This window comes from Oncorhynchus kisutch, linkage group LG28, assembly GCF_002021735.2.
Source record: "Oncorhynchus kisutch isolate 150728-3 linkage group LG28, Okis_V2, whole genome shotgun sequence".
Taxonomy (NCBI): Eukaryota; Metazoa; Chordata; class Actinopteri; order Salmoniformes; family Salmonidae; genus Oncorhynchus; species Oncorhynchus kisutch.
Window position 1 is genome coordinate 50,024,569 of NC_034201.2, and position 17,994 is coordinate 50,042,562.

General features: G+C 52.5%; 2 protein-coding genes across 2 annotated transcripts in view; one reads left to right on the forward strand and one right to left on the reverse strand.

The window, feature by feature from the left end:
* Positions 1-2,915, forward strand: part of LOC109886128 (B-cell receptor CD22) — a 38,841-nt gene extending 35,926 nt beyond the window's left edge. The window contains exon 11 of the mRNA XM_031808514.1: positions 425-2,915. Coding sequence (XP_031664374.1) covers positions 425-667 — 243 coding nt within the window. The 3' untranslated portion in view covers positions 668-2,915. The remainder of the gene's footprint in view (positions 1-424) is intronic.
* An 8,584-nt stretch (positions 2,916-11,499) lies between these two features.
* Positions 11,500-17,994, reverse strand: part of LOC109878775 (solute carrier family 46 member 3) — a 41,744-nt gene continuing 35,249 nt past the window's right edge. The window contains exons 6-7 of the mRNA XM_031807454.1: positions 13,021-13,125; positions 11,500-12,585 (exon numbers count right to left, since the gene is read on the reverse strand). Of these exons, the coding sequence (XP_031663314.1) occupies positions 13,026-13,125 (100 nt within the window). The 3' untranslated portion in view covers positions 11,500-12,585; positions 13,021-13,025. The remainder of the gene's footprint in view (positions 12,586-13,020; positions 13,126-17,994) is intronic.

Sequence of the window (17,994 nt, forward strand, 5' to 3'; positions counted from 1 at the left end):
CTTATACCAACTCTCTCTCCACCTTATACCAACTCTCTCTCCACCTTATACCAACTCTCTCCACCTTATACCAACTCTCTCTCCACCTTATACCAACTCTCTCTCCACCTTATACCAACTCTCTCTCCACCTTATACCAACTCCACACACCTTATACCAACTCTCTCTCCACCTTATACCAACTCTCTCTCCACCTTATACCAACTCTCTCCACCTTATACCAACTCTCTCCACCTTATACCAACTCTCTCTCCACCTTATACCAACTCTCTCCACACCTTATACCAACTCTCTCCACACCTTATACCAACTCTCTCTCCACCTTATACCAACTCTCCACACCTTTTAACAATTTGTGCTCACCAGCACATAGTTTTTTAAAGTTTTTCCATACAGATTGTTTAGTGTGTCTTCTATCTTCTAGACTCTCTCTCAGGAAGAGGACTCTCTGTACGCCAGTAAATCCACACTGACCGGACACCCGCGAGCCAACGGGGCCAATGGGAAAGGGACCAGAGGGGTTAATCCAGACCTCCATGGGCCCCAACCCACAGACCCTCCTGGAGGTCTACACTATAAACCCCCACCCATAGGCCCCCCTAACTGTGATCACGTACCCCTCCAGCACTCCAGCCTGGATACCACCACGACCAGGATAGAGGGGTAGGGAGCGGGGGGGGTGACATCACACGTGACATCACGGGTGACATCAGGGGTGAGAGAGGGTGACAGTTTCCTACCAGGAGAACACCTATATGTCAGTTTCCAACCAGGAGAACATCTATATGTCAGTTTCCAACCAGGAGAACATCTATATGTCAGTTTCCAACCAGGAGAACACCTGTCACCTTACCTAAATTTCAACTGAACAGGACATTTGATTCAGGAAATCTTTTCAATCGCCTGATGTTGTTGTTGTTGCTCGACTGTGTTGATTTAATTGATGTTAACTCTCAGAGTGAAAAAAACATGGGAGGGGCCCTCATTATTATATTTCCCAGCAGGCTTCAGGAATAGAAGTCATTGAATGCAACAACCGTGTCTCTGTCACTAAAAAATACAGTAATGGACGGACGGGCATCTCTCACATTCACTAGAAATGCATTCTGGGAAATTTGAAAATACAGCTTTGCACCCTACAGTGTCAAAACAAAACCCCCAATGTTCAGCGTTTGAAACCTAAACACCTTGTGCTGACTAAACGTGTTCACCCGTTTAAAAAAAGGGTTAAACATGTTCTGGTGTTTACAATCTGTTGTTATGAGCTGAACCCTCTTCAAATCAAATCAAATGTTTTTGGTCACATAGACATGGTTAGCAGATGTTAATGTGAGTGTAGTGAAATGCTTCTAGTTCCGACAGTGCAGTAACAAGTATCTAACAAGTAATCTAACAATTCCCCAACAACTACCTACTACACACAAATCTAAAGGAGTGAATGAGAATATGTACATATAAATATATGGATGAGTGATGGATGAACGGCATAGGCAAGATGCAGTAGATGGTATAAAATACAGAATATACATATGAGATGAGTGATGTAAGATATGTAAACGTTATTAAAGTGGCATTGTTTAAAGTGTCCAGTGATTGGGTCTCAGCGTAGGCAGCAGCCTCTCTGAGTTAGTGATTTCTGTTTAGTGTGTTGGCAGCAGCCATTCAATGTTAGTGGTGGCTGTTTAACAGTCTGATGGCCTTGAGATAGAAGCTGTTTTTTCAGTCTCTCGGTCCCAGCTTTGATGCACCTGTACTGGCCTCGCCTTCTGGACGATAGCGGGGTGAACAGGCAGTGGCTCGGGTGGTTGTTGTCCTTGATTATCTTTTTGGCCTTCTTGTGACATCGGGTGATGTAGGTGTCCTGGAGGGCAGGTAGTTTGCCCCCGGTGATGCGTTGTGCAGACCTTACTACCCTCTGGAGAGCCTTGTGGTTGCGGGAGGTGCAGTTGCCGTAACAGGCGGTGATACAGCCCGACAGGATGCTCTCGATTGTGCATCTGTAAAAGTTTGTCAGGGTTTTGGGTGACAAGCCACATTTCTTCTGCCTCCTGAAGTTGAAGAGGCGCTGTTACGCCTTCTTCACCACACTGTCTGTGTGGGTGGACCATTTCAGTTTGTCTGTAATGTGTACGCCAAGGGAACTTTCCACCTTCTCCACTGCTGTCCCTTCGATGTGGATAGGGGGGTGCATGTGAACATTGTTGGACTATGTGAACATTGCTGTTATGGTTTAAACCCTTGTTGTTATGATTTAAACACTGCTGTTATGGTTTAAACCCTTGTTGTTATGATTTAAACACTGCTGTTATGGTTTAAACCCTGTTGTTATGATTTAAACACTGCTGTTATGATTTAAACACTGTGACATGTTTTTGTTGAACTTCTAAATGCCTTGAAGAGTTTAAAAAGTGTTCCAGAAAAGTGTTTAGCTATCTGTTCAGATCATAAACACTTGGCTTTACAGTGTAGAGAGTAGGGGGGTTAGTAGGGAGGGGGACAAAGGAGGGAAGGGGAGACAAGGAGGAGGGGGGAGATGGGAGAGAGAAGGGGGAGAGAGGCCAGCATCAAAGGACAACAGCCAGAGGAGGAAGAGGCGGATTCGGAGCTTGGGAATTGTGTCTTAACGTCCTAGTAAGACAAAAGCCGGAGTGAGAATGAATGCCGTGGTTGGGTCAGGAACTGGCAGGGAGGGTGGGGTTAACGCAGGACAAGCAGGAAAGGAATGGCAACAAAGGACTCTAGAACCTGGACCAATAGAATGCTTTCTGACTGGCTGATTGTCTCCAGGAGCCCAGGAGGGACACAATGGAGACTTCGTTTGTTTTGCTTTCTGTGAATGTTACGCTGTATTTATAAACTCTGGAATTATAAAAAAAAAACAATGTTGAATAAAATCCAAATAAGTTTATAATAGAGAGATTGTGGCCCAGGATATGACACAGTGGGTGGAGACAGAGGAATAACGTTTATCCAATACTCAAACCTTATTTTTGCCTGCCTACCCAAACACCTTGTTCCGGCCAAAAGCTACAGAATGAGTCTGGATCTGAGTACCTAACCGATGATTTCAAGAATGTAAATGGGGTGGCAGGTACACTAGCGGTTAAGAGCATTTGACCAGTAACCAAATGGTTGCTGGTTTGAATATCAGAGCTGACTAGGTGAACAATATTGAGCAAGGCACTTAATCCTGATTGCTAATGTAAAATAATTTAGCTTGGTTCGTCAGGTAAACCCTATCCACTGCCAAGGCAGCAGCTACTCTTCCTGGGGTTTATTATGGATCCCCATTAGTTCCTGCCAAGGCAGCAGCTACTCTTCCTGGGGTTTATTATGGATCCCCATTAGTTCCTGACAAGGCAGCAGCTACTCTTCCTGGGGTTTATTATGGATCCCCATTAGTTCCTGTCAAGGCAGCAGCTACTCTTCATGGGGTTTACTATGGATCCCCATTAGTTCCTGCCAAGGCAGCAGCTACTCTTCCTGGGGAATATTATGGATCCCCATTAGTTCCTGTCAAGGCAGCAGCTACTCTTCCTGGGGTTTATTATGGATCCCCATTAGTTCCTGTCAAGGCAGCAGCTACTCTTCCTGGGGTTTACTATGGATCCCCATTAGTTCCTGTCAAGGCAGCAGCTACTCTTCCTGGGGTTTACTATGGATCCCCATTAGTTCCTGTCAAGGCAGCAGCTACTCTTCCTGGGGTTTACTATGGATCCCCATTAGTTCCTGTCAAGGCAGCAGCTACTCTTCCTGGGGTTTATTATGGGTCCCCATTAGTTCCTGCCAAGGCAGCAGCTACTCTTCCTGGGGTTTATTATGGATCTCCATTAATAATTTGTAAATTGTGTAACTGCTGTGGTTGTTGAATGTCCTTTCCTATAAGCTATAGGCTGTTGTCAATTTGTTTACAGTAAAACAGCATTGTATCCGGTCAAACACAATTTCTTCCAAAAGTTTACAAAGGGTCAGCCTTTTGAGCCAGTAAAGGGGGGCTTTCCTATTCTTAGGTTGGGGAATGACTTTAGCTTCCCTCCAGTCCTTGGGGCAAACACTTTCTAGTTGGCTTAAATGGAAGATGTGGCAAATAGGAGTGGCAATATCGTCTGCTATTATCCTCAGTATTTGTCCATCCAGGTTGTCAGACCTCTGTGGCTTGCCATTGTTGATAGACGTAATTTTTTCACCTCTTCCACACTCACTTCACAGAATTCAAAATTACAATGCTCGTCTTTTATCATTTTAATCAGTTATACTTGGATGTGTAGTGTCAGCGTTTTTTGCTGGCATGTCATGCCTCAATTTTTTTTAAGTAGTTGCCAATATCAGTGGGTTTTGTGATGAATGAGCTATCTGATTCAATGAGCCATCTGATTCAAAGAGCCATCTGATACAATGAGCCATCTGATTCAAATGAGCCATCTGATACAATGACCAATCTGATTCAAATGAGCCATCTGATTCAAATGAGCCATCTGATAAAATGAGCCATCTGATTCAAAGAGCCATCTGATTCAATGAGCCATCTGATTCAAAGAGCCATCTGATTCAATGAGCCATCTGATTCAAAGAGCCATCTGATTCAATGAGCCATCTGATTCAAATGAGCCATCTGATTCAAATGAGCCATCTGATTCAAATGAGCCATCTGATACAATGAGCCATCTGATTCAAAGAGCCATCTGATTCAAAGAGCCATCTGATTCAATGAGCCATCTGATTCAAAGAGCCATCTGATTCAAAGAGCCATCTGATTCAAAGAGCCATCTGATTCAATGAGCCATCTGATTCAAAGAGCCATCTGATTCAAAGAGCCATCTGATTCAATGAGCCATCTGATTCAAAGAGCCATCTGATTCAATGAGCCATCTGATTCAAAGAGCCATCTGATTCAATGAGCCATCTGATTCAAAGAGCCATCTGATTCAATGAGCCATCTGATTCAATGAGCCATCTGATTCAAAGAGCCATCTGATTCAATGAGCCATCTGATTTCATTTATGGTGCTCAAAAGCTTTTTTCTGTCATTTGTCATTGTTTCATAGTATCTTATTCTTTTCATTCAGTTTAGTCACATGATTTCTCTATTTGGAGCGAGACATGATGTCCCAGATGTGCTCAATTGGATTCAGGTCTGGGGAACGGGCGGGCCAGTCCATAGCATCAATGCCTTCCTCTTGCAGGAACTGCTGACACACTCCAGCCACATGAGGTCTAGCATTAGGAGGAACCCAGGGCCAATGGTCTCACAAGGGGTCTGAGGATCTCATCTCGGTACCTAATGGCAGTCAGGCTACCTCTGGCGAGCACATGGAGGGCTGTGCGGCCCCCCAAAGAAATGCCACCCCACACCATGACTGACCCACCGCCAAACCGGTCATACTGGAGGATGTTGCAGGCAGCAGAATGTTCTCCACGGCATCTCCAGACTCTGTCACGTCTGTCACGTGCTCAGTGTGAACCTGCTTTCATCTGTGAAGAGCACAGGGCGCCAGTGGCGAATTTGCCAATCTTGGTGGTCTCTGGCAAATGCCAAACGTCCTGCACAGTATTTGGCTGTAAGCACAACCCCCACCTGTGGACGTCAGGCCCTCATACCACCCTCATGGAGTCTGTTTCTGACCGTTTGAGCAGACACATGCACATTTGTGGCCTGCTAGAGGTCATTTTGCAGGGCTCTGGCAGTGCTCCTCCTTGCACAAAGGCGGAGGTAGGGGTCCTGCTGCTGGGTTGTTGCCCTCCTACGGCCTCCTCCACGTCTCCTGATGTACTGGCCTTTCTCCTGGTAGCGCCTCCATGCTCTGGACACTACGCTGACAGACACAGCAAACCTTCTTGCCACAGCTCGCATTGATGTGCCATCCTGGATGAGCTGCACTACCTGAGCCACTTGTGTGGGTTGTAGACTCCGTCTCATGCTACCACTAGAGTGAAAGCACCGCCATCATTCAAAAGTGACCAAAACATCAGCCAGGAAGCATCGGAACTGAGAAGTGGTCTGTGGTCACCACCAGAACCACTCCTTTATTGGGGGTGTCTTGCTAATTGCCTATAATTTCCACCTGTTGTCTATCCCATTTGCACAACAGCATGTGAAATTTATTGTCAATCAGTGTTGCTTCCTAAGTGGACAGTTTGATTTCACAGAAGTGTGATTGACTTGGACTTACATTGTGTTGTTTAAGTGTTCCCTTTATTTTTTTGAGCAGTGTACATTTTACATTGTTTTTATTCTCAATTAAGTTGGAAAAATAGGATGATCGAGCAGCAGTGAGGGCACTTCGATACTGCACGGTACTGTCTTTCCAAGCTAGTCGGAAGACTTCCAGTTTGGTGTGGTGCCATTTCCGTTCCAATTTTCTGGAAGCTTGCTTCAGAGCTTGGGTATTTTCTGTATACCAAGGAGCTAGTGTCTTATGAGAAATGTTTTTAGGTGTGCGACTGCACCTGCAAGGTGTACATGGGGGGGGGGGGGGGGGGGTCAAGGCGAGGAGGATTATTTAAGATACTGTTTGAAGAGGTTTCAGATGTTTTCAGAAGATGGGCAGGGACTCTACTGTCCTAGCTTCAGGTGGAAGCTGGTTCCACCATTGGGGTACCAGGTCAGAGAAGAGCTTGTACTGGGCTGAGCGGGAGCTGCCCTCCTGTGGTGGTGGGAGGGCAGAGAGACCAGAGGTGGCAGAACAGAGTGCTCGGGTTGGGGTGTAGGGTTTGATCAGAGCATGAAGGTAGGGAGGGGCAGTTCCTCTTGCTGCTCCGTAGGTAAGCACCATGGTCTTGTAGTGGATGTGAGCTTCAACTGGAAGCCAGTGGAGTGTGAGAGGAGCAGGGTGACATCGGAGAACTTGGGACGGTTGAACACCAGGCGGGCAGCATCGTTCTGGATAAGTTGCAGGGGTTTGATGGCACAAGAGAGGGACCCAGCCAACAGCGAGTTGCAGTAGTCCAGACGGGAGATGAAAAGTGGATTAGGACCTCCCTGTGTGAGGTAGAGTCTCTCTACAGATGTTGTAGAGCATGAACCTGTAGGAGCGAGTCACTGCTTTGATGTTTACAGAGAACGTCAGGGTGTTGTCCATGGTTACACCAAGGTTCTTTGCTCTCTGGTAAGGCGACACCGTGGATTTGTCAACTGTGATGGAGAGGTCTTGGAGCAGGCAGGCCTTCCCTGGGAAGAGGAGCAGATTCATCTTGTCCAGGTTGAGCTTGAGGTGGTGGGCTGACATCCAAGCTGAGATATCTGCCAGGCACACAGAGATGTGTGGCGCCACCTGGGTGTCAGAAGGGGGGAAGGAGAAAAGTAGTGGAGTGTCATCCTCATAGCAGTGATAGGAGAGACCATGACAGGATATGACGGAGCTGAGTGACTTGGTGTATAGAGAGAAGAGAGGGACTAGAACCGAGCCCTGGGGGACACCAGTAGTGAGAGTACGTGGTGCAGACACAGATCCTCTCCACATCACCTGGTAGGAGCGGCCTGCCAGGTAGGATGCAATCCAAGAGTGGGCAGAGCCCGAGACACCCAGCCCTGAGAGGGTGGAGAGGAGGATCTGATAGAGCCCGAGACGCCCAGTCCTGAGAGTTTGGAGAGGAGGATCTGATAGAGCCTGAGACTCCCAGCCCTGAGAGGGTGGAGAGGAGGCAGAGCCTGAGACGCCCAGCCATGAGAGGTTGGAGAGAAGGCTCTGATAGAGCCTGAGTCTCCCAGCCCTGAGAGGGTGGAGAGGAGGATCTGATAGAGACTGAGACACCCAGCCCTGAGAGGGTGGAGAGGAGGCAGAGCCTGAGACACCCAGCCCTGAGAGGGTGGAGAGGAGGATCTCATAGAGCCTGAGACACCCAGCCCTGAGAGGGTGGAGAGGAGGCAGAGCCTGAGACACCCAGCCCTGAGAGGGGGGAGTGGAGGATCTGATAGAGCCTGAGACGCCCTGCCCTGAGAGGGGGGAGAGGAGGATCTGATAGAGCATGAGACACCCAGCCCTGAGAGGGGGGAGAGGAGGATCGGGTAAAGCATGAGACACCCAGCCCTGAGAGGGGGGAGAGGAGGATCTGATAGAGCATGAGACACCCAGCCCTGAGAGGGTGGAGAGGAGGCGGAGCCTGAGACACCTAGCCCTGAGAGGGTGGAGAGGAGGATCTGATAGAGCCTGAGACGCCCTGCCCTGAGAGGGTGGAGAGGAGGATCTGATAGAGCCTGAGACGCCCTGCCCTGAGAGGGTGGAGAGGAGGATCTGATAGAGCCTGAGATGCCCAGCCCTGAGATGGGGGGAGAGGAGGATCTGATAGAGCCTGAGACACCCAGCCCTGAGAGGGTGGAGAGGAGGATCTGATAGAGCCTGAGACGCCCTGCCCTGAGAGGGGGGAGAGGAGGATCTGATAGAGCATGAGACACCCAGCCCTGAGAGGGGGGAGAGGAGGATCGGGTAAAGCATGAGACACCCAGCCCTGAGAGGGGGGAGAGGAGGATCTGATAGAGCATGAGACACCCAGCCCTGAGAGGGTGGAGAGGAGGCGGAGCCTGAGACACCCAGCCCTGAGAGGGTGGAGAGGAGGATCTGATAGAGCCTGAGACGCCCTGCCCTGAGAGGGTGGAGAGGAGGATCTGATAGAGCCTGAGACGCCCTGCCCTGAGAGGGGGGAGAGGAGGTTCTGATAGAGCCTGAGACGCCCTGCCCTGAGAGGGTGGAGAGGAGGATCTGATAGAGACTGAGACACCCAGCCCTGAGAGGGGGGGAGAGGAGGATCTGATAGAGCATGAGACACCCAGCCCTTAGAGGGGGGAGAGGAGGATCGGATAAAGCATGAGACACCCAGCCCTGAGAGGGGGGAGAGGAGGATCTGATAGAGCATGAGACACCCAACCCTGAGAGGGTGGAGAGGAGGCGGAGCCTGAGACACCCAGCCCTGAGAGGGTGGAGAGGAGGATCTGATAGAGCCTGAGACACCCAGCCCTGAGAGGGTGGAGAGGAGGATCTGATAGAGCCTGAGACACCCAGCCCTGAGAGGGTGGAGAGGAGGCAGAGCCTGAGACACCCAGCCCTGAGAGGGTGGAGAGGAGGATCTCATAGAGCCTGAGACACCCAGCCCTGAGAGGGTGGAGAGGAGGCAGAGCCTGAGACACCCAGCCCTGAGAGGGGGGAGTGGAGGATCTGATAGAGCCTGAGACGCCCTGCCCTGAGAGGGGGGAGAGGAGGATCTGATAGAGCCTGAGATGCCCAGCCCTGAGATGGGGGGAGAGGAGGATCTGATAGAGCCTGAGACTCCCAGCCCTGAGAGGGTGGAGAGGAGGATCTGATAGAGCCTGAGACACCCAGCCCTGAGAGGGTGGAGAGGAGGATCTGATAGAGCCTGAGACGCCCTGCCCTGAGAGGGGGGAGAGGAGGATCTGATAGAGCATGAGACACCCAGCCCTGAGAGGGGGGAGAGGAGGATCGGGTAAAGCATGAGACACCCAGCCCTGAGAGGGGGGAGAGGAGGATCTGATAGAGCATGAGACACCCAGCCCTGAGAGGGTGGAGAGGAGGCGGAGCCTGAGACACCTAGCCCTGAGAGGGTGGAGAGGAGGATCTGATAGAGCCTGAGACGCCCTGCCCTGAGAGGGTGGAGAGGAGGATCTGATAGAGCCTGAGACGCCCTGCCCTGAGAGGGTGGAGAGGAGGATCTGATAGAGCCTGAGATGCCCAGCCCTGAGATGGGGGGAGAGGAGGATCTGATAGAGCCTGAGACACCCAGCCCTGAGAGGGTGGAGAGGAGGATCTGATAGAGCCTGAGACGCCCTGCCCTGAGAGGGGGGAGAGGAGGATCTGATAGAGCATGAGACACCCAGCCCTGAGAGGGGGGAGAGGAGGATCGGGTAAAGCATGAGACACCCAGCCCTGAGAGGGGGGAGAGGAGGATCTGATAGAGCATGAGACACCCAGCCCTGAGAGGGTGGAGAGGAGGCGGAGCCTGAGACACCCAGCCCTGAGAGGGTGGAGAGGAGGATCTGATAGAGCCTGAGACGCCCTGCCCTGAGAGGGTGGAGAGGAGGATCTGATAGAGCCTGAGACGCCCTGCCCTGAGAGGGGGGAGAGGAGGTTCTGATAGAGCCTGAGACGCCCTGCCCTGAGAGGGTGGAGAGGAGGATCTGATAGAGACTGAGACACCCAGCCCTGAGAGGGGGGGAGAGGAGGATCTGATAGAGCATGAGACACCCAGCCCTTAGAGGGGGGAGAGGAGGATCGGATAAAGCATGAGACACCCAGCCCTGAGAGGGGGGAGAGGAGGATCTGATAGAGCATGAGACACCCAACCCTGAGAGGGTGGAGAGGAGGCGGAGCCTGAGACACCCAGCCCTGAGAGGGTGGAGAGGAGGATCTGATAGAGCCTGAGACACCCAGCCCTGAGAGGGTGGAGAGGAGGATCTGATAGAGCCTGAGACACCCAGCCCTGAGAGGGTGGAGCGGAGGATCTGATAGAGACTGAGACACCCAGCCCTGAGAGGGGGGAGAGGAGGATCTGATAGAGCCTGAGACGCCCTGCCCTGAGAGGGGGGAGAGGAGGATCTGATGGTTCACTGTGTCAAAGGCAGCAGATAGATCTAGGAGGATGAGAACAGAGGAGACAGTCAGCTTTGGCAGTGTGGAGAGCCTCTGTGACACAGAGAAGAGCAGTCTCGGTTGAGTGACCAGTCTTGAAGCCTCAGTTGAGTGAACCATCTTGAAGCCTGATTGGTTAGGGTCCAGAAGATCATTCTGACAGAGTTGATCAGAAACAGCACCAGGGTTTTGGAAAGAAAAGACGTCAGATGTGTCAAGTGTTGGTTTCTTGAAGAGGGGATTTGGCCAATTTGAAGTCAGAGGGGATGCAGCCAGTGGTCAGGGATGAGGGAAGTGCCATCGATAAAAGACTGTGCAGCATCCTTTTAAATTATAATACGTGATCTAAAAATATTTTTCCCTTGAAGTATAATTTTTGGGGATTACCAATGTTACGGTCCCCACGACAACAACAAAAATACATGTAATTTGGTCCTTGAAACATTCATTTGAAATACTGTTGAATTTCATAAATTTATATGAAGGACTGCTCCTACAGGGGAATGCCAAAATGGCCAGTGGCTTCAAAGCCTCTCAATGGCCAATGTATAACAGCAGCTTTCTATGGGTTTTATACATCATTCAGTGGGCATTACATCCTAATCCAACAGTGACACCTGGTGGCCACTGTAGGTATTACACTCGTGTTTTGCTTTTCTAGAAACCAATGACCGCAAATAATGCAATCCAGCCACTTCAATGTTTAGTTGTCAGAAAACATATGAAAAAGAGTTTCATAAATTCGGTCACACATTTTATACCAATACATTTTTTTAATTTTATTTTACACAATTACACAAACATTTGTGGCAGTCATAAATTATTGTAAAAATAACAGCACACATCCAATGGTTTCAAAATACAACTTTTTATTTTTTTTCTCCCTAAAGTTTATATTTTTATATTTATAAGTGTTTTCTAATACTGTCCTTCACATCCATTTGCCTATGCTGGTTTTTACATGATCAGTTCTGAGTTATTGATCGTTCTTGTTAATCAATCATTAAGTGGAGGTAACCTACTGTAACAGTGTAGTTGAAATATCAACCAACAAAGTTTTTTATCCTGATCCTAGATCTGTTTGTAGATCTGTTTCTGACATCATGACAACGTCAGCAAGAGCCCAAACTGGTCTAGGGTCAGCCCAAAAAGAGCAACACTTCGTAAAAAAAATAACCAGTTGCCATTGCCATTCCAACCAGTTGCCATTGAAATGACATCTTTTCAACCAGTTTTGATCACTGGGGAAACTAACAAGTCGTGACATAGTTCGGACAGAAAGTGCATTTCCTTGAGCGTCTATACAAGTCTATCATGTTGGTGTAAGGCATCATTGAGAAAGAGCTAAATGAGTTGTAGAAGTTTGACAGTTTGAGCCTTGTCATGTAACGACAACACAAACAGATCAGTAATAAAAACAGGTAAGTAGAACATGGTATACAGTCAGAACATACCTGTGAATTAGGTAGATTACCGCTGTCTGCTATTACGGTCGCTCTGTTTGATATCTAGCCAATATTAATTTCACTTCAGAGACTTCTAGTCATTTAGCTACTTATTAAAACATTTTGGAAAATCAATTTGCTTATTTCCCATTTTTTGTTGTTGCAACAACGTGAATAATTGAATCATGTACAAAGTCATAACAGCCACTAATTATTCCACCGTGAGAGATCAGAAGAATTGGGCTGTGTATTTAAAACGCAGAGAAATTGACGCTGAGAAAAGAGGCTACGGGAAATCAAACCAAAAGCAACATTCCGGCCCACCTGTGATTCCGGCCCACCTGTGATTCCGGCCCACCTGTGATTCCGGCCCACCTGTGATTCCGACCCACCTGTGATTCCGACCCACCTGTGATTCCGACACCCAACAAACAAAAGTTCACTTAGCAGACTCTCTTATTCAGAGCACCTCAAGGGCACATTCAACAGATTGTTCCACCTTGCCGGCTCGATGATTTGAACCAAGGACCTTTTGGTTACTGGCCCAACTGCTACCTGCCACCCTGTACATAAAAAGAGGCATTGGAATGACTGCATTGATCATAGACATAGGTTATTATTATGGATGGCAGGAATATAACGTGTGTATGAATAAAATGTGACCAGATTTAAGGAAACAGTTCTGAGCTCTGATATTATGTAACTGACGCCCTCTAGAAACATCCGGTATTTACCCTGAAATTAAAATCTGACTTTATATCAGAACAATTCAAACTGAGGTAATCGATCTCTTATAGAGTCCTAGACTGCTGATTGGTTTAAGAGTCCAGCTCTGTTTGTCCAACCACATGCCACCATGGGCAAATTTTCCAAAACACAGATTAAGTATAGATCTACAGTCGGTGCCAGAACAGACCCCACAGAGTGAGAGAGAGAAAAGAGAAGAGGAAGAGAACAAATCAAAGAGCACCAGGCCAAGGTTTCTAGTCTTGCCTCACCAGCCTCAAGTGAGGAGAGGGTCATCGTCTCCGGCCAGGCCTTCCTCTTCTGGGATGAGGACCTCTGCCTCCTTACTTTCATCCACCCCCAGCAGCCCCACAATCCTGTAGGTCACAGAAAGAGCAAGAGAAGGAGCCAGAGAGAGGGAAAGAGACAGGGAGAGAGTGAGACGGTGAGATTGACAGAGCGAGAGGGAGAGATTTTTATTATTTTTTTACCTTTATTTAACTCGGCAAGTCAGTTAAGAACAAATTCTTATTTTCAATGACGGCCTAGGAACAGTGGGTTAACTGCCTTGTTCAGGGCCAGAACAACATATTTTGTACCTTGTCAGCTCGGGGGTTAGAACTTGCAACCTTCCGGTTACTAGTCCAACGCTCTAACCACTAGGCTACCCTCCGCCCCGTGGAGAGAGACAGGGAGAGAGAGCGAGACGGAGAGATTGACAGAGAGCGAGAGGGAGACAGGGAGATATGTGGAGAGAGACAGGGAGAGAGAGCGAGATGGAGAGATTGACAGAGATTGAGAGAGAGACAGAGAGTCCAAAGAACCTGCCTCCAGTCTCTCACTACATCCTTTGACCTGCACAGAGTCTGACATTATAGAAGAGGACAGGTGAACGGCAGATTCCCTGTGGAATACAGTTTGTAGTTTTCACCTTTCCGGGGCTTTTAATTCAGTGCAGATGAAAGAAAGGAGACAAGGAGGGGAAGCCTCTTAAAAGTTATAGAGATGCACACAAGGTGAGTCAGTAGTGGTTCCAGACAGCCAGAGAGCCTGTTGGTTGGTTTACGCAGCAGGATGGGAGAGCCAGCAGGATGGGAGAGCCAGAGTGGCAGGATGGGAGAGCCAGAGTGGCAGGATGGGAGAGCCAGCGCGGCAGGATGGGAGAGCCAGCGTGGCAGGATGGGAGAGCCAGCGTGGCAGGATGGGAGAGCCAGCGTGGCAGGATGGGAGAGCCAGCGTGGCAGGATGGGAGAGCCAGTGCGGCAGGATGGGAGAGCCAGCGTGGCAGGATGGGAGAGCCAGCGCGGCAGGATGGGAGCGCCAGCGTGGCAGGATGGGAGAGCCAGTGTGGCAGGATGGGAGAGCCAGCAGGATGGGAGAGCCAGCGTGGCAGGATGGGAGAGCCAGCAGGATGGGAGAGCCAGCACGGCAGGATGGGAGAGCCAGAGTGGCAGGATGGGAGAGCCAGCAGGATGGGAGAGCCAGCGCGGCAGGATGGGAGAGCCAGAGTGGCAGGATGGGAGAGCCAGAGTGGCAGGATGGGAGAGCCAGCAGGATGGGAGAGCCAGCGCGGCAGGATGGGAGAGCCAGAGTGGCAGGATGGGAGAGCCAGAGTGGCAGGATGGGAGAGCCAGAGTGGCAGGATGGGAGAGCCAGCAGGATGGGAGAGCCAGCAGGATGGGAGAGCCAGCGCGGCAGGATGGGAGAGCCAGCAGGATAGGAGAGCCAGCGTGGCAGGATGGGAGAGCCAGCGTGGCAGGATGGGAGAGCCAGCGCGGCAGGATGGGAGAGCCAGAGTGGCAGGATGGGAGAGCCAGAGTGGCAGGATGGGAGAGCCAGCGCGGCAGGATGGGAGAGCCAGAGTGGCAGGATGGGAGAGCCAGAGTGGCAGGATGGGAGAGCCAGAGTGGCAGGATGGGAGAGCCAGAGTGGCAGGATGGGAGAGCCAGCAGGATGGGAGAGCCAGCAGGATGGGAGAGCCAGCAGGATGGGAGAGCCAGCGCGGCAGGATGGGAGAGCCAGCAGGATAAGAGAGCCAGCGTGGCAGGATGGGAGAGCCAGCGTGGCAGGATGGGAGAGCCAGCAGGATGGGAGAGCCAGCAGGATGGGAGAGCCAGCAGGATGGGAGAGCCAGTGTGGCAGGATAGGAGAGCCCGTGTGGCAGGATAGGAGAGCCAGCGTGGCAGGATGGGAGAGCCAGAGTGGCAGGATGGGAGAGCCAGCAGGATGGGAGAGCCAGCAGGATGGGAGAGCCAGCAGGATAGGAGAGCCAGCAGGATAGGAGAGCCAGTAGTGGTTCCAGACAGCCAGAGAGCCTGTTGGTTGGTTTACGCAGCAGGATGGGAGAGCCAGCAGGATGGGAGAGCCAGAGTGGCAGGATGGGAGAGCCAGAGTGGCAGGATGGGAGAGCCAGCGCGGCAGGATGGGAGAGCCAGCGCGGCAGGATGGGAGAGCCAGCGTGGCAGGATGGGAGAGCCAGCGTGGCAGGATGGGAGAGCCAGCGTGGCAGGATGGGAGAGCCAGCGTGGCAGGATGGGAGAGCCAGTGCGGCAGGATGGGAGAGCCAGCGTGGCAGGATGGGAGAGCCAGCGCGGCAGGATGGGAGCGCCAGCGTGGCAGGATGGGAGAGCCAGTGTGGCAGGATGGGAGAGCCAGCAGGATGGGAGAGCCAGCGTGGCAGGATGGGAGAGCCAGCAGGATGGGAGAGCCAGCACGGCAGGATGGGAGAGCCAGAGTGGCAGGATGGGAGAGCCAGCAGGATGGGAGAGCCAGCGCGGCAGGATGGGAGAGCCAGAGTGGCAGGATGGGAGAGCCAGAGTGGCAGGATGGGAGAGCTAGCAGGATGGGAGAGCCAGCGCGGCAGGATGGGAGAGCCAGAGTGGCAGGATGGGAGAGCCAGAGTGGCAGGATGGGAGAGCCAGAGTGGCAGGATGGGAGAGCCAGCAGGATGGGAGAGCCAACAGGATGGGAGAGCCAGCGCGGCAGGATGGGAGAGCCAGCAGGATAGGAGAGCCAGCGTGGCAGGATGGGAGAGCCAGCGTGGCAGGATGGGAGAGCCAGCAGGATGGGAGAGCCAGTGTGGCAGGATAGGAGAGCCAGAGTGGCAGGATGGGAGAGCCAGAGTGGCAGGATGGGAGAGCCAGAGTGGCAGGATGGGAGAGCCAGCGCGGCAGGATGGGAGAGCCAGAGTGGCAGGATGGGAGAGCCAGAGTGGCAGGATGGGAGAGCCAGAGTGGCAGGATGGGAGAGCCAGAGTGGCAGGATGGGAGAGCCAGCAGGATGGGAGAGCCAGCAGGATGGGAGAGCCAGCAGGATGGGAGAGCCAGCGCGGCAGGATGGGAGAGCCAGCAGGATAAGAGAGCCAGCGTGGCAGGATGGGAGAGCCAGCGTGGCAGGATGGGAGAGCCAGCAGGATGGGAGAGCCAGCAGGATGGGAGAGCCAGCAGGATGGGAGAGCCAGTGTGGCAGGATAGGAGAGCCCGTGTGGCAGGATAGGAGAGCCAGCGTGGCAGGATGGGAGAGCCAGAGTGGCAGGATGGGAGAGCCAGCAGGATGGGAGAGCCAGCAGGATGGGAGAGCCAGCAGGATAGGAGAGCCAGCAGGATAGGAGAGCCAGCGCGGCAGGATGGGAGAGCCAGCAGGATAGGAGAGCCAGAGTGGCAGGATGGGAGAGCCAGCAGGATGGGAGAGCCAGCAGGATGGGAGAGCCAGCAGGATAGGAGAGCCAGCAGGATAGGATGGGAGAGCCAGCAGGATGGGAGAGCCAGCGTGGCAGGATGGGAGAGCCAGCAGGATGGGAGAGCCAGCAGGATGGGAGAGCCAGCAGGATAGGAGAGCTAGCACGGCAGGATGGGAGAGCCAGCAGGATGGGAGAGCCAGCGTGGCAGGATAGGAGAGCCAGAGTGGCAGGATGGGAGAGCCAGAGTGGCAGGATGGGAGAGCCAGAGTGGCAGGATGGGAGAGCCAGCGTGGCAGGATGGGAGAGCCAGAGTGGCAGGATGGGAGAGCCAGCAGGATGGGAGAGCCAGCAGGATGGGAGAGCCAGCAGGATAGGAGAGCCAGCAGGATAGGAGAGCCAGCGCGGCAGGATGGGAGAGCCAGCAGGATAGGAGAGCCAGAGTGGCAGGATGGGAGAGCCAGCAGGATGGGAGAGCCAGCAGGATGGGAGAGCCAGCAGGATAGGAGAGCCAGCAGGATAGGATGGGAGAGCCAGCAGGATGGGAGAGCCAGCGTGGCAGGATGGGAGAGCCAGCAGGATGGGAGAGCCAGCAGGATGGGAGAGCCAGCAGGATAGGAGAGCTAGCACGGCAGGATGGGAGAGCCAGCAGGATGGGAGAGCCAGCGTGGCAGGATAGGAGAGCCAGAGTGGCAGGATGGGAGAGCCAGAGTGGCAGGATGGGAGAGCCAGAGTGGCAGGATGGGAGAGCCAGCGCGGCAGGATGGGAGAGCCAGAGTGGCAGGATGGGAGAGCCAGAGTGGCAGGATGGGAGAGCCAGAGTGGCAGGATGGGAGAGCCAGAGTGGCAGGATGGGAGAGCCAGCAGGATGGGAGAGCCAGCAGGATGGGAGAGCCAGCAGGATGGGAGAGCCAGCGCGGCAGGATGGGAGAGCCAGCAGGATAAGAGAGCCAGCGTGGCAGGATGGGAGAGCCAGCGTGGCAGGATGGGAGAGCCAGCAGGATGGGAGAGCCAGCAGGATGGGAGAGCCAGTGTGGCAGGATAGGAGAGCCCGTGTGGCAGGATAGGAGAGCCAGCGTGGCAGGATGGGAGAGCCAGAGTGGCAGGATGGGAGAGCCAGCAGGATGGGAGAGCCAGCAGGATGGGAGAGCCAGCAGGATAGGAGAACCAGCAGGATAGGAGAGCCAGCGCGGCAGGATGGGAGAGCCAGCAGGATAGGAGAGCCAGAGTGGCAGGATGGGAGAGCCAGCAGGATGGGAGAGCCAGCAGGATAGGAGAGCCAGCAGGATAGGATGGGAGAGCCAGCAGGATGGGAGAGCCAGCGTGGCAGGATGGGAGAGCCAGCAGGATGGGAGAGCCAGCAGGATGGGAGAGCCAGCAGGATAGGAGAGCTAGCACGGCAGGATGGGAGAGCCAGCAGGATGGGAGAGCCAGCGTGGCAGGATGGGAGAGCCAGCAGGATGGGAGAGCCAGCGCGGCAGGATGGGAGAGCCAGCAGGATAGGAGAGCCAGCGTGGCAGCTCATGAGAGCGAGGTTAAGGTGATGAAAAGGGTTCAGCTTAGCTATAAT